General features: G+C 41.7%; 1 protein-coding gene across 15 annotated transcripts in view; it reads right to left on the reverse strand.

The window, feature by feature from the left end:
• Positions 1–14,427: 14,427 nt before the first annotated feature.
• Positions 14,428–26,967, reverse strand: part of Phactr2 (phosphatase and actin regulator 2) — a 266,809-nt gene continuing 254,269 nt past the window's right edge. For all 15 annotated transcript variants that reach the window (XM_006512673.4, XM_006512676.3, XM_006512675.3 and 12 more), the window contains one exon: positions 14,428–20,984. In XM_006512673.4, coding sequence (XP_006512736.1) covers positions 20,969–20,984 — 16 coding nt within the window. In that variant the 3' untranslated portion in view covers positions 14,428–20,968. The remainder of the gene's footprint in view (positions 20,985–26,967) is intronic.

The raw sequence follows: 26,967 nt of genomic DNA on the forward strand, positions 1-26,967 counted from the left end.
GCGGCAGGGAGTAGCCTACTTACCTGAGGGCAAGTTTCAGGTTCCAACCTGGGGCTTCAGATATTCCTTACCTGTGCTTAACTCAGAACAAACAAAACAAAAACAATCAAAAACAAACGAAAACAAGACCAAGGCTGTGCAGGTTCATGACAGGAAAGTGGTCACTTCCCTGGCTTCTTCTTCTTCTTTTTTTTTTTTTTTAATATGTTTGTTTGTTTGTTTGGTTGTTTGGTTGTTTGGTTGGTTGGTTGGTTGGTTTTTCGAGACAGGGTTTCTCTGTGTAGCCCTAGGCTGTCCTGGAACTCACTCTGTAGACCAGGCTGGCCTCAAACTCAGAAATCCGCCTGCCTCTGCCTCCCGAGATTAAAGGCGTGCTCCACCACTCCCTGGCCTTCCCTGGCTTCTTGACCTAAGGGGAATCAGTTGCCTAGCAATGTCCAACCAAGGCCTAGCTTCAATAGGCAGAGTCTAACATCTTTAGGGTTTTCGTATTACATCTTTTTGATGAACAACTCCCAACCGTACCTTTAGCACAGTCCATAAGTGTTGGTATTCTGTCTGGACTCCACCCCCACAGATACCTGGCAATTGCCAGGTATTCGCTGCCCCACGGTTACCTGGCAACAGCCAGGTAGACCTGGCCCTATAAAAGGGGCTGCTTGTCTCCCCCTCTCCCATCCTCTCTCATTTGCCTTTCTTTTGCCTCTTGCCCTCTTGCTCCCCATTCCCTCCCCCCCTTGCTCCATGTGTCATGGCCCGCCTCTACTTCACTACTCTCTCCTTCTCTCTGCCTTTCTCTGCCTCGTCTACTTTCTTAACTCCCCTCTCCATGCCCTGAATAAACTCTATACCCCCTTCTCCCAGACCCCGCCAGAACTTATCGTAATAGCTCTTTCTCTTTTTATGATCACAACACTAAGATTATTGGTTTTAGGGGCATTTGATGTAATAAAATAAATTCCGAAGCTCTGATGATTGCATATTTTTTTAAGATGAAAACTAATAAAAACCCAAGGTGGTTTTTTGTTTTTGTTTTTTGAGACAGTGTCTCATGTAGCCCAGCCTTCTGTCCAACTTGAACTACGTATCCTCCTACTTGCATCACGCTAGTGTTGGGCGTATTCGATGTGTGTGATGCTGAAGACTGAAGCCAGCCAGGGCTTCCTGCATGCTCGGAGAGCACCCTAACACGTTTTCTGTGACTACATCTCCATCCCCCAAGTTGTTGCTCACATATTTTGTGGTGCCTTAAGCAAATAGGATTTTAAGTGTAATTTCTTAGGAAGATTTCCGTCGGATGCTGGAGAGGAGCGTGATGAAATAATCCAACATTCTATCAGTAGACGCTTGCTTTCTCATTCCCAATTGCTAGTGGTTTTTTTTTTTTCTTCAATGTCTTGAGTTCTGTTGAAATGTCTCTATAATTATAGCCAAATATTATCATTGTAAATGTTTGTGGGCTACTGTTCTTTTTCTACAAGAAAAATAATGGAAATAGTTTAGATCAGAACCACACGTTTTGTCATGAGAAAATGTTTTGTAAAGTACATATATAGTTTAACATATCTTTATGCTAACTAGCCATCATTCTTTGCTATTTGAAAGCAAGATTTATATGGGAAGCACCAGGCTCAGTTCAATCTGTTTTATTTACTACTGGATCTAGTTCTTGATACACACACCCAATAAATATTTGTTTATGGGAATTAATGATTTGGCATTCTACCTGAATAACCAATTTCCCCACTATGACTCTGTGAGAGAGGGGCTATTAGGTGCCCTTATGAGCATTTTTACTGCAACCCAAAATTCCCAGAAGAAAAAGCCATATTTGTGTTGAAGATTTTAAATGACTAATTAGAACTTCATGATTGTGGAAAGTTGGAATGTTGCCTATATTCAGTACCCCCTTAGTAGCTAACTCATTGTCCTCCTCTGGGTCTGACCTGGCAACCTTTTGGCTATTAGGTAAAACATTTGACATGTATTCTTGCAACCACTGTTTCCACCAACCCCAAAGCTAAGAATGACATCAGCTAACATCCCAAACCACCGCAGAGTTGTCCCAGCACTACTGCAACCTGTCTACCTGTGATAGCCCAGCAGTGTATTTGGAAAATGCATTTATTTATGATTGTTTATGGGTTGTTGTTTTTTTTTTTTTCCTGAGACAGGGTTTCCTCTGTGTATCCCTGGCTGTGGTACTCATTCTGTAGATGAGGTTATCCTCAAACTCAGAGATCATCCTGCCTCTGCCTCCTGCGTGCTGGGATTAAAGGAGTGTGTCAAGCCAGCCTAAAGACCTTTCGTTTCTTTTCTTTTTCTTTTTTTAAGGTGTACTTTCTTTAAGATTTATTTATTTATTTATTTATTTATTTTTTTAATGCATATGAGTACACTATAGTTTCTTCAGACACAGTAGAAGAGGGCATCAGATACCGATACCATTATAAATGGTTGTGAGCCACCATGTGGTTGCTGGGAATTGAACTCAGGACCTCTAGAAGAGCAGTCAGTGCTCTTAATCTCTGAGCTATTTCTCCAGACCTCTTTTCTATTCTTTTTCTTTCCTTTCCTTTTCTTTTCTTTTCTCTTTTCTTTCCTTTTCCTTTCTTTTCTTTTTCTCTTTTCTTTTCTTTCCTTTTCTTTTCTTTCCCTTTCCTTTTCTTTCTCTCTCTCTCTCTCTCTCTCTCTCTCTCTCTCTCTCTCTTTCTTTCTTTCTTTTAATTCTTTTTGAGACAAGCTCTCAGTATGTGGCTGTCCAGGAACTTACTATGTAAGACAGGCTGATCAACCTGCCTCTGCCTCTGGAGTGCTGGGGTTAGATGTATAATTCTTTAAAGAAAAAGAAATAATAGAAGTTCACATGTCCTCTTCCACTTCCACGGTTAATCGGGGCAATTGGAATCCGTTCCTGGATGTGGCACTCACATTTGGAATAAGGGTGAACTTATTTCTCCCTGAGATGAGAGATATGTTTCGTATCAGCATGAGAGATACTAAAAAACAAGGTATCAAAAAAGAGACTTTTCATAGTAAACATAACTGATAGGGTGGAAATTGTGAGACATAACCTGGGTTTCTAAACCATATTGCTTTCTTATACACAATAACAATATTCATGTTTTACCATTTATTGCTCTAAGACAAACACATAACATAGAGCAAAGAACTTTCTATTTACTATGCCATTTAATTCCTTCCATAGATCTGTGAAGCCCAATGAGATAATACTGAGATGGATGTCTGACGTTCAAAGAATTGAAGTTACTGACCCAAGGTAGCAGTGCATGTAGGAAAGCATAGAGATGCTGACCATCAGCCTCGTTTAGGAAGGTCATAATCTTTCCCACATTTTTTTTTTTTTTTTTGCTGCTTCTCAGTGAAATCAACCAGCATATTCTGTTGTTGTTTTTAATTTCTAAAATTTCCATATGTATAGTTTCATTACCCAATTTATTACAGTGTTCATTTTGAACACTCATCAAGTCTCTTCCCTAGATACCGTGTCCACATTCTGGCGTTGGGATGAAGTCAAACTCTTGGATTGTTACTGAGGTTTCATCTCATCTTAACATCCTGTTATTTTGCCAACTGCTCTTCATATCCCGGCCCTGTCAAGCTGTTCCTAGGTCCCAAAAGCACCTGGTGAGATGAGCTCTTTCCTGCCTGTCTAAAAGGCTCCCCTCCCCTCGCTGTTCCTTACATTTTAGCATTCTGAGTCCGAGGCTGGAGTTACCCCAAGAGAGGTGGCAAGGGAATTCTTCAAACAGATTTGCCAAACCATTTGGAGATGAGGTCAGTTGAGATTCCGAAGAAAGAAGCAGTAAACACCGGGGGGGATCGGTTCAAAGTCCATATGAGGATTTAAGAACCGTGGCTCCGAGCCATGGCAAGTTTCTATGTTTGAGCAACAGATTTTCATATTTCCTTGCTTTGGGAACTAACCTACACAGCTTTATCAGTGCCTGGAAATGTTCAAGGCTCCATGTTAGGTTTAAGCCTCCAGGGGAAAAAGAACCATATGCAGCTGGCCAGGTCATGGAAGAGTCAAGGTACTCTGTGTTTCTGTCAGAGCTCAGAGGAAAAGCAGAGAGATCTGGAAGGCTCTCCAGCTCTCCTTCTAGAACACTTTGTTTATTATTCAAAAGGAGGGACCATCCCAAATGTTGTCATGCTGCCTATTGATTATATTACCCTGCTCAGTTCCACTAAACTGGGACTCCTTACCTTCCTCTGTCCCTATAGCCTGACTATAGTAACCTACTGCTTAACTACATAGAAAAGGCTTTGTACTGATTTCCTTATTTAAAACATCTCATATACGTTTCCTCAGTAAATCCTCATAAATGGGATTGAAATGTGTATGCCATTATCTGTACTGTCTCCCAGCTTGTGACCCCAGTCCCATCCCTGGGGCCCACATGGTAGGAAGAGAGAACTGACTCCTGCTGTGGCCAGTGATCATCACCCACACGAGGCAACACACATGTGCCTGTTCGCATATACTCACAGAGACACATAAATGATAACTATAAAAATGATTTCAAATTGAGGACTGTACAGTTTAGTGATTTCTGTCTCAGGGCAGAGAGTCAGTCCCTGCAGATGGTAGAATGTGTAGGTCCTGGCTCGGTGAAATCCTTAGCTACCGCAGTACATTGTGCTTCAAAACAAATTTTCCCCATCAATGAATACCAACACCTGTGCTAATCTTAGGGGATCAGAGATAGTTTTGAGTGCTGACTTAACAGAAAAATGTTATTATTTATTATTCTATTTTTACTAAAGTGCCTATCAATTGGCTTTAGGGTGATAATATTAAACCCAAACCACACTTTTACTTTCTAATTAGTATCCTATAATTAACTGAATCTATTTAAAATGGCTAAACATAATTTGTGGTTTTGTCTAGGCTCTGGAAAGTTGTTTTTCCTATGTGAAACTAACCATCGAAAATGTATTTGCCATGCTAGCTTCATTTCTAGCCCCCTCAGTCTTTCTCCTACTTAGAAAACTTCTTTCCATTAGCCACACGCAAGAATTCCAGGGCAGCAGGAAACCAATGCACACAAAGGTAGAGAATTATTGCTTGGGGTAGGCAAACTAAATAGACTCTGAAGCAGCAACTCCAAGAGTTATAAATTACACTCTTGACAGTGTTAATAGTGCTTACAGAGGCAGTTAATTTATAAGAAGGGAAAATGTGTCCAGGTGGATATATCAAGATGTTCACTGAAGTACTGCTTGTAACAGAGAAAAGTAAAACAACTAAAAAACCATTCGTGAAGAGTTGATTGAAGAAAAAGGAAAAAACTCATAAACCATTCCTACAACAGGCTGCTGTGAAGATGGCTTTACTCCAGCTGACTAACACAGATGCTTTAGTGTGTTAGAGAAGATGAAGGTGGCCGAACACCTTGGGAGATGGCATTTTTGAAAGTTGTGAGCTGCAAAAGAGGGAAACATTGTCCGTGGAAGTAGCAATGCAAGCATAAAGAGATATCTGGAACACTATGCTTAAAACCATGATTAGCACTTATTCTAAAGATCCCAGAGGGGAGTACAGCAAAATTTCAGTGGCCACCTCAGACCCTTCATTGTCGTATATGTCTTTATATTAAGAATTGTGCTAGTAGTTTCCTTTGAGATTAAAACATTTCATCTCTCAATGGAGCTCCACATGTAACAGGAAGTAAAGAACTCAACTCAGAATACTACCAGGAAGTCCCTGAAACTCACCAGATGTGCATGAGTTCTTTCCCTCCCCAAGAGTGCAGAAACAATAGAGACTGCTGAGAGTCACTCCCTGACAAGCCTACGCAGCTAGGAAGAAGTTGAGACCAGCTGAACTGTGTATAGGAATCACAGAGGAGCTGTGCAGCCTGGATCAATGGAGTCACTTGGAAAGGTCCTCTTCAACCCGAGTGAGCTGCCTGCAGCCATGCAGTGTGCTCCAGTTTTCCAGCTTGCTGGGGTGGGCTTTGGTAATGGTGTCCTTGTGTCATTTCTGTTCCTGTAAGTAGCCCCCCTCCCCACTTCTAGTCCTTTAGCTTACTCCAATAAAACTCAGTGCTTCACCAAGTTGGATGTTCACGGTATCTGCACTTTGATCAGTAGTCAGTTCCCTATTTGGGGTGAGTAGCAAGTTTTTCATGTCTCTCCAGGAAAAGTCTGTCACACAACCCTCATGCCTCTGTAACTGTAGGAGATTAGTTCCAGTATAGGTCCAGAGGGTGCCTGAGTCCCTCTGTACCTCATTTAGACTTTCAAAATAATCTCTGATGATTTATAATTTTGAATACAAGCCAGGTGCAAAGTAAGTGCTATGAAATTGCTATACTGTACTGTAGGAAACAATAAAAGAATTTTGAGCTAGACATAGTGGCATATACCTATCTATACTTCCAGGACTTGCGTGGGTGGCTGAGGCAGAATTGTGGGTTCCAGGCCAACCTGGATTACATAGTAACAATAAAATGGGGAATAAGCTAGGGGGACGATATATGTCCATTAAAGACACAACTCTAAGGAACACCTTCTTGTTTTATCATTATTTGAAACTTCCAATGAGTTAATTCTTAAATTCAGAGAACGGAGCATATTACAAAAAAACACACATAAAATAAATGTAAGGGCTGAACAGGTTAGAAATATATAATCTACGTCAACAAGAATTTTAAGTGATATAATTTAAATGATGAATTGTGCCATTTGCATATCTGTAAAGTTAGCACATCTGTTTTACGCGTTATCAATGTGGTAGCAGGTAAATGTTGCATTTAGTCCTAAAAGCTGAGGCGTGTTTAAAGAAGGAGCATTTGGAAGCATGTGCACATTGTTTCTACAGTGGGGAAGGGAAGGCATTTGGATCCGTGCTAGATAGAATCCAGGTACATACCTACCTAGACACAAGAATGGTGCTCAGACTGCTTTCATGGAGCCCCGCCCCCCCAAATTCTGAATGGAGACTCAGCAGTCTCATCTATAGACACCCATTTCCTGTAGGACATGAGGACAGCAATGCACAGCTGGTATCCTGGCCAGTTTTCAGCATCTTTGCTGCACTTATACTGTGTGGCCTGGAGCAAGTAAGACTCAGTTTCTCACCTCAGTGTCAAGTGGGAATGGCCACACTGGTAATGTGTTATGGCTTCATGGGTTGCTGTTGATGAGGACCTGTGTGTGATATGCTTGGCTTATAGTAAGCAATTAACGACTGTTGGCCCAGTCATAAGAACATCTGACCCTAGGACTACCATCTCTGACATCAGGACCTTCAGCATTGGCATGTGCCAGGACAGGAGCTTTGCTCACACCGTGGGGCTGAGTTCACTTGCACACTGATCCTGGCTCCCTTCCATTGTTTTTTGTTTTTGTTTTTGTTTTTTTTTTAATTTCTGGCATGACTCAGTTTCAAATATTTTACTTGCTTCTAGCCCTAGAAAGCATGTATTATTGTCTGCTTATTTGTTTATTTGTTTGTTTGTTCGTTGCAGGTTATCTGATCACATTGTGAACCCTGAGATTGTGTTCTTTAATGAAACAAAACACAACAACCAAACTGTTTCTAGTTGTGGTGTGCACAGCCCTTAACACACACCTTTAATCCCAAAAAATGAAGGTAAAGTTTGTTTGTAGAAGGAACCACCCATATTTGAATGTGATATGTAATTGAGTGGCAGACAAAGTGACAAATCAGAGAACTATTTGACAGGATAGGATATATCTAACTCTTATAAGAGGAGAGAGAAAGGGGAAGCTACTTAAGAGAGCAGCACAGAGAGGAACGAGAAAAAGGCGGCAGTTTTACTGGGAGGGTTTTACAGAGACTGGTTAAAGAGAGAACAAACTAGACATAGGCGAAGACAGAAAGAGCCAGAGAATGAGGAGCCAGAAGCTTAGAACAGACTGCCAGAGTTAGTTTGAGGCCAAGCAGAGCAATTCAGTCAAAGGCAGAGAGAGAAGCTCATTTGAATCAGTTAGTATGGAGAGGAGTTGTAGTCAGAAGAGCTGGTTTGAATCAGCCAGCCAGAGCTCAGAAAGAACTAGAAAGGGTGAGCTTAGTAGTCAGTAAGTCTCAGAGGCTAAAAACGTTCTAGGTCTAGCTGAGATTGTAGGGAGGACAGAAGCCTCCAGGACTAGGCCTAGGTTAGCAGACAGAGGCAGCAAGCCTTGGAGCTGACAATCACATCAGGAGAATAAAGGCTACTTTTGCATTCGTTTGTTTATTTTTGAGACAAGGTCTTACTATTTTGTCTAGGATTCAAATGATTTTTCTTCCTTCAAGCTCCAGATAGCTAGGACTGTAAGTATAATCACTACCAATGATTTTAATTGCATTCTTTAAAATCCCTATTAGCTATAGTCTCTTCGTATATCTTGAATTTCTCTTCACAGACTAAGGATAACTTAGAATGCTAAATCTACACATTTGATTGATAGATGCACTCGCACATACTAATCTGAATTTTTTTACTATGCCTCTGTAGTCCTGATGAGAATCTTGAAGTTGTTGGTTGTTTTTTTTTTTTTTTTGTAGGTTTCAGTTCCACTGACTTTATTTTTCAGAAGTCTCATAAGTCATTATTATTCTCTCTGAGTAACAGATATTATTGCACAAGATAATTTTTTTTGAAATGATGAGGTAATTGCATCATGTATCTATTTAACTTATGAACTTTAACTCTATGCTTTCAGGCAATAAGAGAGGAGGAAGATTACAAACTGTTCCACTGAGGGAAATCGGCAGTGCCCCTGTCCTTTATCAGCGAGCATATGCTTGGAGTGTTGGGGGCCCGCGGCAAGTATCTACTCTACTATGTACATTCAGGTCACGGCACTCTACTCCCTTTGCATTGAGTACTGTGAACATCTCCCTAATCTCACTGTGAGGAGTGTCACTCATAGGTTGCATTTATTAGTGGTTTGTAAGAGGGTCTTATGTAGCCTAGGCTGGCTTCAGACTCACTATGTAGCTCCCAATCTTCCTGCCTCCAAGTTCTGGGTGTCCAGGCTATGTTACAACACCCAAGAATTCTTAAGTTACATGAAGACACAAGTAGAAAATTCCATAACCAAAGTTTTGTGACAAGACACTGTCAAAGAACAAGTGTGCTAAGCATGTTATAAAAGTGAGCTTCAGGAAACACCATGTGGAGGAAACAAATGAATATTGTGTTTAGGTTTGGCCTATCCCTGAGGCATTTCATTATGTGTATACAAATCTTCTAATATCTGAAAAACACTCGATACACGTCTAATACTAAGCTTTTTTAGGTAATGGAGATAAAGCTCATATATCTATGTACACTGAATAGAGGAAGTAAATATAAACTAATTTCTTCATTTGTGGCCATATTAAAGAATGAGCAATTTATTCTAATAAGAAGTCAAAATAACCAGTTTGATTCATTGAGATAATATTCTTATATATAATATTTTGTGCAATATCAGGAATTTTCAAATGTAATTTTGCTTTATAATTTAATATCCTGAACAAAAAGCTATTATATTTTATTTAAAATTAAAGTAACTAGTAAAACCCTATAAAATTAAAAACAAGCAAATATCAGAAATGCCCAGTGATGTGTAAATAATTTGATGGCATAGTCTTAAAGACAAAGTCAGGCAATATAAAAATAGCTCACTGAATTTTGACTCTGCTGATAACTTCATGGGCTTCAGCTACATTATTTTCCTATGGGAAAAGTCTATTCATATTCATAGCTTCTGTTGCATATTCTTAACTCTCTCTTTGTCAGACATTCTCCCCTGCCCCTCTATCGTTGGGGACGGAGCCAATTTAGATAGGCTTGGCACAGGTACTCTCCCATCAAGCTACCTTCCTGATTCCCAACTAGATACTTTCTCTAACCTTCAGTCTACTGTGTCCAGTTGACTCTTGTACATCTATCAGTTTTGAAGTCCCAGCAGAAGGCAAACAAACAGATTGGATTATAGAGCCAAAACGAAATGCTTCACTTCTCTGTGTCCTCAGCCTCTTTGAGCCCTCTCTGTACCCAACTCTATTCTTATATCAGCCTGATCTCTGCTGTTCTGTCCTTCAGCAAGTGGCATTGACATTCTTTATACCGCACAGACACATGGTTTGGTATAGACATGACGTTTCCATGTTCCCCTTTGCCACCGGCAACAATTCAACTTCAAAACCACCCTTTAAATTAGGTTACTTTCTTTGTTCTAATAGTAAATAGCTTGGTTGGAGCCACCTTCACCCACCAACCAGACTATAGCCTTAGTAAAAGCCACTGTGCTTCCAACAGTGTTTCACTGGTTTATTATGGTTACTGTGGTGGTTTGAATATGCTTGGCCCATGGGAAGTGACACTATTAGGAGGTGTGGCCTTGTTGGAGAAAGCATCTCATTGTGCAGGCAGGCTTTGAGGGATCCTGGTGCTCAAGCTCCACCCAGTGCAGAAGAGACCCTCCTCCTGGCCATCTATGGAAGAGAGACTCTTTCTGGAGGCCTGTAGATCATGATGTTGAACTCTCAGTTCTCCCAGTACCATATTTGCTTGGACTCTGCCATGCTTCTCATCATCCACGAGAATGGACTGAACCTCTAAAACTGTAAGACAGTCAGCCCAGTAAAATGTTTACTCTTTGTAAGAGATGCCTTGGTCATGGTGTCTCTTCACCGCAATGAAACCGTAACTAAGACAGTCAGGATGATTGAGGTGAATGTAAGAGCACTATTCCTGGGATTGAAGTACTTAATAAGTTCTTGAGGATGCGTTACAAATTCCTTCACAAAGTTTACCCACCCAACTTCATGTTTTTTTTATTCTCTCTTTCTTAAAAAAATAGCAATCGCTGAGTGGTGGTTGGCACACACTTTTAATCCCAGCACTCAGGAGGAAGAAGCAGGTGGATCTCTGTGAGTTTGAGTAGAGTCTGAGTAGAGTCTGCTCTACAGAGCTAGCTCCAGGTCTTAAAAAACCAAAACCAAAACCAAACCAAACCAAACCATACCAAACCAAATGAGCAAAGAGCCAAACCCAAACCAAGGCAACAGTAGGTCATCATCAGAGTGCTTGCCTCATAAGCAGGGGTCCCACCTGCAACCCCCTAAAACAAAACAAAACAAAACAAAACCAAACAAACCCAAACTGAAACAATGGGTGTGTCCTCTTGGGCACACCAACTGTTTTCCAGGGCAGGCTCCCTACTCAGGGGTAGTTGGCCAACCCTACTTTTTAATGTTTTTGATTTTTGTTTCTCCCCTACATCTCTTGTCTAGGAAAATAATGACGCATAGGTTTCTTTTCATGTCTCCTCTCATCTATGACTTTGTCCTGGAGCTGAGAGAAGCCAAATTACTCCTTTAATCCCTCCCTTGAGGAATTTAAACCCCTTTCTGGTTAAAATGTGCTCCCAGCTTTTTTTCTCTTGCTTACAGTGCATTAAAAACTAAACACAATGAAGAACTCTATTTCTTACTTTATTAATTCTAAAGGGCCTATCTTCTATACTTACATTTTATGTCAGACAATTATTTATCAAATATCCACTGACATAGAAAAAGATAGAAAAATTAAAATTAAAAATAATATACCTTGATCTACTACTATTCAAAGCAACAATTTTTGGGGTAGGGAGAAGGCTCAGTGGCTAAGAGTGTATACTGCTCTTCCAGAGGATCTGAGTTCAATTCCCAGTACCGATATCACACAACTACTTATAACTTCAGCTTCAGAGAATCTTATGCCCTTTTCTGGACTTTTGGGTACCAGCACCAGACTACTATGAGGGAATTCCATTGCTCCTCTACAATGGAGGTAAGGAAGATTGTGTCTGAAGTGTAGGAGATCCTGTAGAGTATGTCTTGACGTTCCTATGTCCTTTGACTAACATCAATGGGAAACTATAATAACCAGATCCAGGCTGTTGGGTGCCTACCCCTTGCTGTCAAAATGGTCAAGTTCATGAAACCCAGGAAAATGGTGCTGGTTCTGGCTGGATGCTACTCGGGACTCAAAGCCATCATCATGAAGAACATTGACGATGGCACCTCAGACCACCCTTACAGCCATACCCTGGTGGCTGGAATTGACCACTATCCCCCCTCCCCCCAAAATGACAGCTGCCATGGGCAAGAAGAAAATCGCCAAGCAATCCAAGATCAAGTCCTTTGTAAAAGTATATAACTACAACCACCTCATGCCCACAAGGTACTCTGTGGATATCCCCTTGGACAAGACTATTGTCAAAAAGGATGTGTTCAGAGACTTGGCTTTGAAACACACAGGGCCAGGTGGGAGGCCAAGATCAAGTTTGAGGAGCTACACAAGACAAGGAAGAACAAATAGTTTTTCCAGAAGCTTTGCTTTTAGATATATTTTTGTTTTTGTCATTAAAAATTAACAAACAAACAAACGAAACCAACCAGCTCCAGGCAGGATGATAATGGGTCAAGACCTTCAGGAGAAGATATGAGTCACTCCTCCAGGACCTGCCGAGGTACTTGCCAAGGGTATAAGAAATGCAGAATAAGCAGCAGAAGTTGAGAATACCAGCTAAGGTCATATGACCAGTTGCAGAAACAAGGATTATAATTGACATTAGTGTTTCTGTCATGTCTTGTTAAGAATGTGTTTGTGCATATATAGATAGACACATATTGAGCAGATTGTTGTATTTGTGCAGATATAGATAGACACATATTGAGCAGACATTTGTTGTGTTTGTGCATATATGGATAGACACATATTGAGCAGACATTTGTTGTGTTTTCTCTCCCCATCTTCATTACGTAATGTAACACCAGTGCGATAATATCAGTGGTTATCATATTTAAGTGGTGAGACATTGAAAGAATGCACCGTGCAAGGGACATTGCCACCTATTCCAAAATATATAATGCACTCATACTTGTCCATGGGATAGTTATATTATGCTAGGCATAATTAGAACCTGGTTATTTTTATACTTGGAAATTAAGAGTGACATAAACAGATATGATAGTGTGTTAAGTTGACAAGGGGTGGACTTGAGATGGCTGATCTTGGCTATCAACTTGATCTTGGCACACTTGTGAGAACTTTTTCTTGATTCAATCACTCAAGGTTGGAAGATCTACTGTAAATCTAGAATTATACTTTTAGTGTCAGCCGACGTAAAAAGGCGCAGGAGAAGAAACTTTTGCTTTTTGCCTGCTTGCCCTAACTCTCGTTGGTACCTTCATCTAGCCTACTGATGAGGCGTTCCTTTGCTGGGATTAGAATATTCTTCATCAGGGTTCCAACCTAGACCAAAGACCAGCAGAGACACTTGTTAGCATTTACCAACCAGTTCTTTGAAGTTTGGGCTAGGGCTCCCCATGTGGTAGCAGGGGAGATGTGAACCTGCGGAGTTTCTAAATCTGAGTCACAAAACCAAGAGTTGTGTTTTATAAAAATGAAGCGAGAAGGGATATGTTTTGTGGATGTGGAGTCAGGTGTGGGGGAAGGGAGTGCCTCCGAGGTCCCATGCTGAGGCATCCCTCTCCCCTCTTGCCCCCCCCCCCCCCCACAGAAGGTATAGTGTAGAATAGAGTTTATTCAGGACATGGAGAGGGGAGTTGAGGGGATAGAGACAGAGAAAGACATAGAGAGAGTAGAAGAGTACAGGCAAGCCATTGGGGGGGGGGGATGGGGAGAGAGGGTGATCAGAGGAGAGGACAGAGTGAAAGCAAGAAAGAAAGAGAGAGGAGGGGCCAAGCAGCCCCTTTTATAGTGAGTCAGGCACACCTGGCTGTTGCCAGGTAACTTTGGGGTGGAGCCTAGAGAAAATGCTAACTTTACTAACCACTAGTGAACTAAAATACTACCAGATTCTTGGCTTTTCCATCGGCAGACAACCATTGTTGGGCTACCCAGATCACAGCCCGTAAGCCAGTCTAATACATCCCCCTTTAACATAGATTCATTTTTTTTATCAGTTCTGTTCTTCTAGGGACCTCTCTCTCTCTCTCTCTCTCTCTCTCTCTCTCTCTCTCTCTCTCTCTCTCTCACACACACACACACACACACACACAATCTCAAAAAATCAAAATGCAAAGATTCTGTAGGTAGGTTTTTAACATACAAATTACTAGGCCTCACATACAACATATGTTAAAAGTTAGGTGGGATTGAAATACCAGGGAGTTATAAAATGTATCTGAATCTTGTTTTACATGAGACTTCCATGGACTTCTAACTTAAAAAGACTATGAATGATGAGGGGGTGGAGCCTGTCTGTAATCTAGCACTTGGGAGGTGAAGTCAGAGGGACTAGGAGTTCAAGGTCATCCCTGACTATATACTGAGCTAGAGGCCAGTATGGGAAACCCTGTCTCAGAAACACATAAAATGAACAAGTAAATACAAAATAAAAAGACAGAACACTATCTGAAAAATAAGACAAACAGTAATGGACTAAGACTAGGATTTCCCAATGATTTTATTGAGGTAACGTTTCCCAATTTTATACACACATATATGCATATACATATTCTTAGGAAAGCTAAACATTGTTCTAAGGCACTTGGAATTGTGCACAGCAGAGTATCCTACTATATTATACTACGAGATTGAGTATAATTTTCCATTTTTAAATAACACAAACACCAATATGGAATAAAAAAGATAATACATGGTCTTTCAGGTTACAATCGTGGAATACATATGCTTCAGTGTGGATACTTGCAGGGGTCACACCCACATACTATAATATAGTAATGAGTTAGGAACAAAATGAGGGAGAAACTGTCGTGATATCCGGGTATAGTTCCAGTTATTAATACCCACAGATAGCACACCTGTGTAAAGATTAGATCACACACTGGATCCCAGTGATCCCAGTTTACAGGAATCTTTATCACTTTAACCAAAGTTCAAAAGAACAAAAGAACACAGACAGTCCATTATGGAAAATACATTGTTACTTAGGGAAGAGAGGAGAGGAGAGAGGAGAGAGGAGAGAGGAGAGAGGAGAGAGGAGAGAGGAGAGAGGAGAGAGGAGAGAGGAGAGAGGAGAGAGGAGAGAGGAGAGAGGAAGATGGGTGGGCACATGTCTAAGCCACAGAAGAAATACTAAAGAGTTAGTGCCTATAGTTTAAGGGATGAAAGTGGTTTAACCCTCAGTTCTTCATAATTCTTTCCTAATGCTAGTCATCACTACGGTGGCAAATTTTCATGGTGGATGCTTTCTAAGCAATGTAATGATACACTCAAAAATCACATCAAGAGCATCCATTAAGGGAAAAGCCCCTGATGCTGGCAAGTGCACAAATATTATTGGCATTTTAATAAACCACAAAATTGACCTGAGGGTGGGGCAGCATTCTGCCACATTTACTTCTTTCAATGTATCCTCTCTCTCTCTCTTTTTAAAAATACTGCTATTAAGAAAGATAAGATTTTTTTTAAGCACCATCTATAGGTTTACACTATAACCACCTTTATTGATTCCAAGTTGCTATGCTTAAAAAAAAAGGTCTTTAGAATTTGAATTTTAAAATATTAGAATGGGAGGAATTAATTCCATCCTTGCAGCTAGCTGCAATTCATCTAAATATTTTTCAAGACCTATTGACTATTCAATTTCAGTGGCATAAAGAGTATCTTTCTGTATGGTTAGCACAGCTTGATCGAGCTTGCACCTGGGGGAAAACTCATTTTGTTTTGCCTATCTGTGGTGTGAACAATATGAATGCAATCCAGTTTACCCACATTTCTGCCACAATGTCACATTTGCACAGCTTATTAGAAAGGCAGAACCATATGGATATGTTTACATGAGGGAGTCCAAGTGCTTTTTTGTGTGGATTAACTGCGCTGTCAACAGGAGGAAGGGAAACTCTTTTGTAACCCGGTCTCTAATATTACCAGGTAGACTCCAATGCTGAGTTCCTAGACAAATGTTTGACTCAGAGCCACTGTGTGCCAGCAACCAGGAGTCTAGATCTGAAGTAACACTGAAGTAACGAACAAGATTGGCTTCATGTACCCTCCAGAGGTATCAGGCCATGTCACGCTGCCCACTGCCCACTGTATTGGACAAGGCCACCTAGGAACCTCTTTTCTAGGGAACAGGCCAGTTTAAGCTGCATCTAAGCAGAAGGCTTTGAAAGAGAAGTGGGTAGAGACATGCAAGGCAGTAGACATGGTATTTAGAGACAGGCACATTCCACCATGGTCCCTTGTTGCAGTAGACAGTGACATTCAGGTGAAGGGGTTCACCCTTCTATGCAGGCAAGTGGGAAGCTTTCTTGGGGGTTCTCACAATGTCTGGTGTTAAGTCACCAGGAGCCCAGGATTCTGAACATCTTGCAACATGTGGTACATTTCAGCATAACAAGGATTTATCCTGATCCAAATGCCAACAGCACCCCCACTGGGAAACATCTATCAACCGTTCTTTGTTCCCATACAACTGTGTATGAGAAGCAACCAGCTAAATGGCATTCTCCTGCATTACAACCCAACACGGCTAAAATCTGGCATTAGGTCGGAATAGCAGCCACAGGACTCTCCAGTTCTTTGCCAAAACCTTCCATTTTTATATGTTGAAAAAAAAGAGAGAGATTTTTCTTTTTAAATTATGGGGTAAAGCTGGCCACAAAGAACAAACAAACAAAACAAAACAAAATACAGTCATACCAAAAAAAAAAAAAAAAAAAAAAAAAAAAAGAAGCGCAGGTCTGTATTACAGTTACTTTCTAGAAGTGCTAACAGTGATTTAAGCTTCTGCATCTTCCTGCATCTCCATCACCCTTTGGTCTGCGTGCTCCTTGGTAGTGGGGCCGCGAGGCCCTCTTTGGAACTCCCTAGGAATGTGCTTTCTGTCAGGAAGCTGTTCTCATTCATTTGACAAGTGCTTATTTTGTGCCCATTGGCCTCTCCAGCACATATCTCCTAAAGGTTCATTCTGCTTTGTTAAATAAAAACATATCAGCTCTAAGGAGACAGCAAATACTAACAAAAGATTAATCATTTTAAGGGGCGAAGGGACAATCTGGGCACTGGACGGACGTGAAGGAATAATGATCTCTGAATACAGCTTCTTGTACTTGTAATGATAAGCAAGTGAAGTGGGGGTTTAGGAATGCATAAACAAATTCTCCATGCTGAGGGAAAAGACATAAATCTATATATCCTGCATTAGATTAAGCCTGTTTCACATACTCTAAAGAATGTTGATATCTTGAAAATATGCTGCTAGGATCATGCTCAAGTAACACAGGATGGACTTTGAGAGCAAGAGATGAAGAAAGGGGAACTATCTCTTACTGTTCACATGCAGACATTCTGCTATGCAATAGGCTGGCCTCTTTCTATTGTGCCTACAGCACAACGTTCCAGGGCCTTGTCTGGCGTGTGTTGCTGTGGAGTGTATCTGGACATGAGATGTGAACACACATTTTTTTTTCTCCCTCAAAAAGCCTGGCTGTTACTAAGGGCTCACAACTCGTTTTCAATATCTGGTGATTTTTGAAAAGTATATTAGATTCTTCTCTTTCCTTAAATATATTTGCAATTAAGTTTCAGAACATTCTTCTGACACTAGAGACAGAGAACTGTCTTTATTTGAAGAAGAAACCAGGAAGGCAGCTTCCTTTCTGGGTAAGGCAGAGAGATTGATATGTTTGCCTTTCCTTTAATTAATAGCTGCTCAAATACCCAAGATGGTTCTCTGAATATCACAGACTTTGGGTTAAACGATTCAAGGAGTAAACATAAAGATAAATTTCAGCTAACATAAAACCACAGGACATTTCACACGTAGAGGAAACGACCAGTCAAGCTGCCCCAAGCGAACATGGATTAGGGCTGTGTTTGTCACATCAGTTGTAATGACCATGAGGCTGCTGCGTGAAGGGGACTTAGAGTCTTCTCATTGCCTTAATATCAACAGGGTCTCCCTCCTCCATTAAAAACCAAGGTGGAATTGGCCACTTTGGCTTTTCTATCATCTAGTTTTTTTCTTGCTGGGACCTTTAGTGATATGGGCAAATTTTCATTTCTTTATCATAACTCAGGAGTCAGGAAAGCTCACTCAGTTGCTTTAGTGAAAAACTGGAATTGTGTTACAACTGCAACATACACACACACACACACACACACACACACACACGATCTCTGCACATATTCATTTTCTTAAAGAATAGCAGCTTGTTGGTTGGACTGCAGCAATGCTGGCAATGGGCAGAGGGGTAATTACAGGGAGAGAGAGCCTTGCCTTTGCCTTCTGTGGGGATGCCTGGATGGAGACCTGGGAATGGGATGCTGCTGAGGCTATGTAGCCTTTAAACTTTTCTGCCTTTACAAATTAACCAGCAAAATAGAGCCTTATTCTGAGAACTACAGCTTGGCTCATGATATTTTAATTCTTTCCATGGCTTTTAAAACAGTTAATAGACCATCATATTGAAGTAATCAGTGGTCCCTGATAGTTAAATATGAGACTACTAGTAGTTAATTTTTAGCGTTCTTAATTTCTCCAAGTGTATCAGTTAGTATGAATAAAAGTTATATGTATCACAAATCTGACAGATGGTGTCAGGAGACAGGTTTTCATTTGTGCATTGGGGGGTGAACTTGGAGCCTAGGCATTTTGCATTTTGTTTTGTAGTGGGTGAATATCACTGTGGAAAGTAAAAAACTGTATCACTCGCACCACTAGTGGGGAAAAAGATTCTTTTGACCAACCAAATAGCAACTTTCTATGACACACACTGTGAATGACAACCTGTGCTCCTGTCTTACATTCACAACATACTGATAACACTTGACTAGAAGGTTTAAAATGCTCTGAGATTAGAAGCATAGCCAGAGAAGCATCGTCTGCCTTGGCATTTTCCCCACGCCACTAAGAGGAGAGTAGGATCTCATGAAGGAAAACACTGTTGCAAGTCATGAGAACAAGGTTACTATTTATGGTTGAGTTGAGACTCTAGGGGTCTCAACAAAGGCTAGGGGTGTAGCTCAGGGGTTAGAGTACTCAGAGCAGAGCATGCACAGGGTCCTGGTTCAATCTCAGCACTGCAAAACAACAAATCAAACAATCCCCCAGACAAATACCAGTGCACTCACAGATGCTATTTCAAAAGCAAAGTCTGTCTTATGCCATTAGAGGGACGAACTAGTATGGACAGCAGCCCCGTTTTATTAATGCAAACAGCTAAGCACAGCTACGGGTACAATAATGCTGGCTACCTCTTGGCATGGTCCTTCTGGCCTTTCACAACAGTCCACTGCAGCTAACCACTTTCACATTTAAATGAAATCATCGAATTTCAAGTGGTCCCTCCAAATACCACAGAATGGCGGACCGACACTTACTCAACTGACTGAACGCTGACTATTCAGTTGAAATAGAAAATTACAGGCGTCCACATTTTAAAGCTAAAGGGCTTTAGAATTGTCATAGTTCCAGATCAAAGAACGAGCTAGACATGGAATACATTCTGCCTTCTTTTTTAAAAAAAAGTGTGATATAGATTCTGCCTCCTTCTCCTCCTCCTTCTTTTCAGTTTGTTTTTAATCCAAAGGGGCCCAAAACAATCGTTAAGGGACAGTGAAATTCAAGGTAGTATTACAAGTGAGCCCTTCTGGGGTTCTGTGCTGGGCCCTAACACTGCAGAGAAGAACAGTTTGAGGGAAGAAAGCTTTTTAATGTAAACAAGACTGATTACAGGCTCCTGGGGGAAACTGGCTCCAACTATCTTACAGTTTCTCTGGCATGGAGAGTAAATACCGGGTGTATGGCTATGACCCACACATTCATCATCGACGGTAAGGTTTCCTTACATAAACCAGGAGTCTTCTGGCTTCCTTTAATCCGTAGGGTATTTCTGTGAAATTCATGTGCTTGGTCTTTGCTGTTTTATTTTATTTTTTAAATAGCAGCGATCTAACTTTAAAAAAAAAATCTTCTTAATGCAGCATTTTAAACTAACTGGTATGTTTTTTAAATTCCCTCTCAGAACTTTGAGAAAGCAGCAGACACTTGTATGTTGCTTAAGTTGGAGCTCTGGACTGAGTGTTTAAAGGGTGTCGTGACTGTCCATATCATCTTCCTTAACTAAAGAACGGTTTCCTGACTTTGGAGATAATGAAGACAGGGAAAGAGCAGAAGGTTTATTTCTAAGGCTTGCAACAGTTTTCCAGGGTCACATTACATCTGACCGTATTCCTGTTTCCCTTGTAGAGCGCTATACATAAGGAAAGCAATATAAGAAAATGTGTGGTTAGCTGTACTACTGAGAGGCATGCAACACAGTGCGAGCAAGCATGCTTGGGAAGAGCTGGCAGAAGCTCCTTGCATTTAATGAACACTCATATTTGTTTCTGGCAACTGGGTTCACTGGCACAACATAAAGGAAAAAAATGGTACTACACAGAACCATTATTGGTGAAACAAGAATGTTCTAGAATGAAGTCTTTAAGGAATCTACATTGGTTGAGTAGGTTCCCAAATCCCTTAGGAAGTTCTCAGCTACCAAATGCCTACTTCAAAAATATACCTCTCTTTATTCTTCTTCTCTTCATTAACATAATGAAACAGTTCTCTTTCTTTCTTAGTTTTAGCTCTCACCCTGTTTGGGGTGACCCCCAGCAATTCCAATGTCTATTGTTTATGAACCCATGTTTGGCTTTCTGGCAGTTGAACTGGCGATTGTCTTCTGCTCGTCTTCTTTGATTAACATTCCTGCTGCAGGACAGCTGAGAGGACCAGAGTGCCCCTTATGTCAGTGCACACGGTGGTGGGCAGCCAGGCTTGCCGCATCTGGCTCTCAGCTTCTTGGCCTCATCTGGGCTGTCGAGGTGAAGCATTCTCAACCAAAGCCGGTTGTACAGCTCCTCCCCCACAACGAAACGGAAACATACACATTCAAATCTCAGTGCAATGGCAGGGTCTCAGGAAGCAGGGCTTCTGCCGGGGGCAGTCAGTCTTTATTTCCGAGCAGTTCCACGCTTCATTATGGACGATGAAACCTGGAGTAAGAAACAGAAACCGTGGGTCTCCAGCAATGGAAGTGGATTCTGCATTTGTTGAAGTGAGAAAGGTACAGAAGGCAGTTCTGAATGTCACCAACCCACTTATCACTAAATTGCTGCCGTAGCAACCATGTTGTGTATGCTATATTGGAATGCAGACACGAACCTTACGAAAAAGATCTTGGTAGTACTCAGGCTCAGAGAATAATCAAGATGAACCATGGTTAGGCTCCGGGGTCACAGTCTAACCCACATTAAGCACAGCGGTATGTGTCTTACATGGATTTGGTGTAGATATGGAAGGCAAAACACACTCATCCTTATCTTATCGGCTTAATGATGGGCATAGTGGTGCATAGCAGGAATCCTAGGACATGGACAGGAGAGGTAGGGGATGGGGAGTTCCAAGTCATCTTTGGCTACATGATGAGCCAACCTGAGCCAATGCTGCCTTACAAAACAGAACAGAACAAACACCCCACCCCAACCCTAACAAGGGCATTATTATCAACATCCCACTAGATCCTCCCAGTGACTTCAAATGACTTTCACCACTTGAAATTTTCCTCTTTTTTTAACCTATATTTTTATTGATTTTTTTATGTGTGAGTGTTTTGTTGGTGTGCATGTCTGTGTACCAAGTGCATGCTTAGTGAAAACAAAGGGCCAAAAGAAGGCATTGGATCCCCTAAAACTAGAGTTACAGGCAGGTCTGAACTGCCAGGTGAGCTCTGAAAATTGAACCTGGGTCCTCTGGAAGAGAAATCAGTGCTCTTAAACACTGAATCATCTCTCCAGCCTCTCCACTTGGGTTTTACCATGATGGTTCACACGCCTACAACTATATAGAGGTCCCCCACCACAACCTGCCTTTATCCTGTCATATTTACTGCTTTCCTAAAATAGGTTGAATGCAGAAGTCCCAGATCCAGAAGTCCTTTTGCTCCTTCAATCTGATTTTTCATTTGTCATCAGATTCTGAGCCCAAAGTGTCCAGTCACTCTCCCTCACCAGCTTGTGTTGCCATCACATAAGCAAGCCTTTCTCTTCCTCCCTGCATATGGGCTCCTGAACATTTCTGAAGTTGGGGAGCCTACGCTCCATGACATGCTGTCCTTAATGATTTCAACATCGTCCCTTCATTTCACATCTATATGTGTATCAGCAAGACCAAGGTGGAAAGACATTCTTCACAAAGCTTGAGCCGACTCAGCTCTTCAGTCTACTTTGACTCCACATTTATGCAGCTCTGCTTACCATCGTTGGTGTTCTCAATAAGTAACTGTTCATTTACCCCATAAATGGGATGGCTCCCTGTCTACCAAATCATCTTCAATACCGTCAAGAGCAATCCGAAGTATCGATCCCACTATGCCACCTCATTGACAAAAGAACTGATTGTTCCTCATTTTCTACAAGACAGAACTTCCTGGAGTTGTGGCTGAATCTGTTCAGAATGTGGCCCAATTCGTGCATCTCCATAACTATTCCTTGCCGCTGGTCCCTAAATGCCTCTATCTGTTTTATTTCTCTCACCTTTATCTTTCCTCCCATCTCCATTTGCCCAATCTTATTCTTTGAAATCATGAAATCTCTTTTCTTTACCTCTCTGGGAAGCACTGGTGGTTTTCTTCTCTGTTGCCTGACCTTTGGTTTACATTGGCTAGTCGTCCTTATGAGGTAGGGTCTTTGTGCAAAGGCCCCTCCCACCGGGCTACAGAAAACCCGAGCAGAGACCTGTTTTCATTCCACCTTCCAAGCTCACAGAATGGACTACCTGGCAAATGATGTCTCTTAGAATGGTAAACTGAACACTAACCGAAATAAACTCTGGGAGGGAGCCCAGTGGTAGATTGTTTGACTAGCACAAATAAGGCCCTGGATTTGATCTCTGGCACCTCAAAGAGAAAAGAAAAAATATGAGAAGAGATATGACAAGATTGGCCATAAGTTGATCTTTCTACCATTCTTGTGCCTTTGCTTATCTGAAAGTCAAGATAAGCTACAGGGAGCTTTCCCAAACCAGTGAGCAAGATAAAGGAAAAGCAGAAATGTGTGCACTTGGAGCTGAATTTTAAACTCCCCTGCTGGCCATAACCTGAGTTGGAGTGTGACAGCCCGCCCAAATGATCTACATTTGAGCAACAGAGGGCTTAGCTGGGCCTGTCACCTGGGCCACCCATGCCCTGGCCATGTACAATGCCTTCCTTGATTGCACCCCACATACTAGACATGTGTGCTTCCTTCCACATCTGCTCACCTAAGTGCGGGGTGGGATCGTTTCTCTTCCCTTGGAGCTCTCTTCTGTTGCTTAAATCATACAAGTGTCACTTCCTTACGTCCCGTCCCACCCCTTTCCCTGGCTTTGCAGTCTGTGGTCCTCTTATCTCTCCCAGCATCTTGCTATATTTTCTCCACAGCCCTGGAGATGACTGTCTACTCCTTTACTGTCGGTAATTTGTCTCCTTCATCAGATCATGACATCTGGGGATGAGGACCTCATCAGCACTAAGTTCCCAGGGTTGACCCCCCTCTCTGTGCTTAATTAGTACTTGTTGGAAGCATATCATTATAAATGCACTTTGGAAATGATCTGATAACTCTACAAATAATTTTATATAACCGGGCAGTTCATTCTTAAGACTCCTAAATTTATTTTAAGTAAATATACTACTTTATGAGAACTCAGCAGATAGAACCTTCCAGAATGCCATTGAGGAAAGGCCACTGACAACCTGAAAAAATACCAAAGTTCTTTTTATGTACCTTAAAAAAATTTAAGAGTATTGTACTACTTATTTTCTTCAGTGTGTGTGTGTGTGTGTGTGTGTGTGTGTGTGTGTGTGGCATGTTCATGTGGAGGTCAGAAAGCTACTATGGAGAAAGAATTCCCAGATTCACTTTGTGCAGCTGCAGAGACTGAGACACTGGGAAGCTAAGTCATTTGTCCAAGGCAGAGAAGTGGGAAGTGAAGGGTTGGCTCTGGAGTCTATAATTTTACCTATATTATAGACCAAAACATGTCCTCAGCTGAGCTTTCGTTCAAAGGGGGAGGTCTCTGTTATCTTCTTGTGACTATCCTGGCAGGAGAGGAGATATTTTAAAGAGAGACATCCGTACTATCAGACTACTGAAACAATAAACCACAAAAAATTATAATTGCCCTAGGAATCGCATACTGGGTAAGGGCAAGGCCGAACTCTCATTCCTTCCAGAAACTTGACTGCCAGAAAGATTCCACACACTTTTCTCCTAATTTATTAGACCACCTCTGAGGACAAACCAGAGCCAGGACAATGATGGGCAGACTCACCCCTTGCCCGGCGTTGACTGTAAAGGAGCCCTGACCTCCATGTCTATCTGTCTTGAATGCGTCTACTTTCCGACAATAAGGAGAGCAGATGTGGGTGGGCATTCTTACGCTGTTCCCAGCAGAGCAGCAGCTGGGGCCTCTGATCCACATCCCTAGATGCATCACATTTGTACTGGCTGCATACAGGGAACAGGGCCTCAGGGTTGCTCGGGGCACAAGTCAAATGCCCTGTTCCTTTCTGGTCCTCATTTAGTGAACCACCAGCCTCTCTCCCACGGCTTCAGCTTCTCTGGGAATGCACAGAAACTCACTTGTTAGCCACTGTTGAGCCCATTCCCACTTTTACATGGCATTTGTTTCACCAAATCTTTCCCTATCTTCTGACATCCTTTGGTTCTGGATTCATAGAACAGGTGTGTGGACAAGCAACACATGACATCGTATCTTTCCATCTGTAAAACTGCTTGAGATGCAGGTACTTGAAAAACTGCATCAGTGCTGGGGGTGGGGGTGGGGGGTGGGGACAGGGTCATCTAAAGTCCAGTATTTTCTGGAAAGAACCCTCATTTTAGTTTCTCCAAACTAGCGAGGAAACTCTTTAAGATATTTTTCCTTCCATCGTATATTCTATCCACCATTTGACCAAGAATCTGGGTAGAAAGTAAATTCCACTGGGTTGCACTGTGAGATGGCACCAGGTCTTTGGACTGGCTCAGGGAAGCATGTGGCTGGCTAAGCAATGTGGCTGCAGCCAGTCCCTAAGATCTGGTATAGCAATGTGGCTATAGCCAATCCCTAAGATCTGGTAAACCAAAGAAACACACATTGCGAAGGAGCAGAGCGGCTAGACGAGCCGTTTCTTTTCTATGTAAACCCAAGAAATGTCAATAACCTCAAACACGCAGAACGAAGTCACGGTTTAAACAAACAGAACACGGATGGTCATATGCAGTAATCTTACATGAAAAGTGTTTTAGAAGTTGAGAAAAGAAAAACATACCCCACAACTATAATAAACTATTAAGAGCTTTTGATTTCACTTCCAGCATTTTTCTCTGCACCTGATTTTTTAAATCTAGCAGTGGACTGACCATATGCATTCAGGCAGTCTCCCCTTTGTCTGCCGGTCACAGTACAATCACTTGAGACCCGCTTTGACTTTAAAAGCTGCAATTCAGTGATCCACGAGTACATGATGATGCCCCTTCCTCAATAAGCAACCATTTCATAAACAAATAAGATTATTCACATCGGAAGATACTCTGGACTCTACAATGTTATTTTGTGTGAAGCTATCTTTCTGTGTGTAAAAAGTGACATTCTGATATATGTTAACATGGTAAAACCATTAGAAAACAAACACTATCCAGAATATTCCAGTTACCCAAACGTTTCTACTGTTATCCTTTAAAATGTATTTCTGAGTAAGATATAACTTTTTACATAATTATTTCCTAGTATAGACATTCCATTTGTCTCAGAAAGGGAAGTGGATCCTGTTCATCATGGTGGTATCTTTGGAGAATGTAATGATTCCACATAATCAACACGCAGGCCATTGTTTACGTAGGTTCAAGGTTTTGGTTTTAAGCAGAGGGCTGAGGAGAGCCAGAGAAGCAGTGAGAACACTAAGCAATGCAGGTGACAGCTTAGTCCTGTCTCAGGCCTGAGGGTAAATTCTTGTCCCCACCCTTGGTGCAAGGCCCTAGCATGTGTTTCCATTCCCAAAGGCTCTCTGGAAAATACTGGGAGTAACCAGGGGTATCACAGATCAACATAATTCATCAAAACACACACAGCAGAAGAAACTCTGTGATGGGGGTGGGGGTGGGGGTCAAAACCATGTCTTCCTGCTGTGCTATAAGTATTCGTGATATTGATGCCAGCATGGAATGCAAAATAACTCACCAGGCTAGAATCCTGATTGAAACACAGTCTAAGCCGGGCGTGGTGGCATACGCCTTTAATCTCAGCACTTGGGAGGCAGAGGCAGGTGGATTTCTGAGTTCGAGGCCAACATGGTCTAAAAAGTGAGTTCCAGGATAGCCAGGGCTATACCCTGTCTCGAAAACAACAACAACAACAACAAACCAAAAACCAAACCAAAACAAAAAGAAACACAGTCTGAGGAGTTGGATTTCTTCAGTGTTTTGTTTTATTTTTCAAAAACAATTTTTATTAGCTATTTTCTTCATTTACATTTCAAATGCTATCCTGAAAGTCCCTATACACACCCACCCCCAACTCCCCAACCCACCCACTCCCGCTTCCTGGCCCTGGCGTTCCCCTGTACTGGGGCATATAGTTTTCCCAAGACCAAGGGTCTCTCCTCAGTGTTTCTTTAAATACCTGTTATTGACTAGGCAAAACACTCCTAATTCAAAAATGCAAAAGGCTTGAAAGGGTCAGTGGCCAAAAAAAAAAAAAATCTCTCTCCTATGCCTGCCCCAGCTCCCAGCTCTTCTCCCCAGAGATAACTGTAATTGGTGTCATTAGCCTCCTGGGTGTCTTTGCAAAAGATCCTGAGACACAGGAGGTTACAAAGGGCCACCTGAGAGATGGCTGGATCGCTGTGTGACTGAGTCTTGGGCTAAGCAGGTGCTGTACTGGGAGCACAGGTGTCTTGATATGACCTGCCTTCAACCTACACAGCCCTGGGAGGGTTAG

Source organism: Mus musculus, chromosome 10, assembly GCF_000001635.26.
Source record: "Mus musculus strain C57BL/6J chromosome 10, GRCm38.p6 C57BL/6J".
Lineage (NCBI taxonomy): Eukaryota > Metazoa > Chordata > Mammalia > Rodentia > Muridae > Mus > Mus musculus.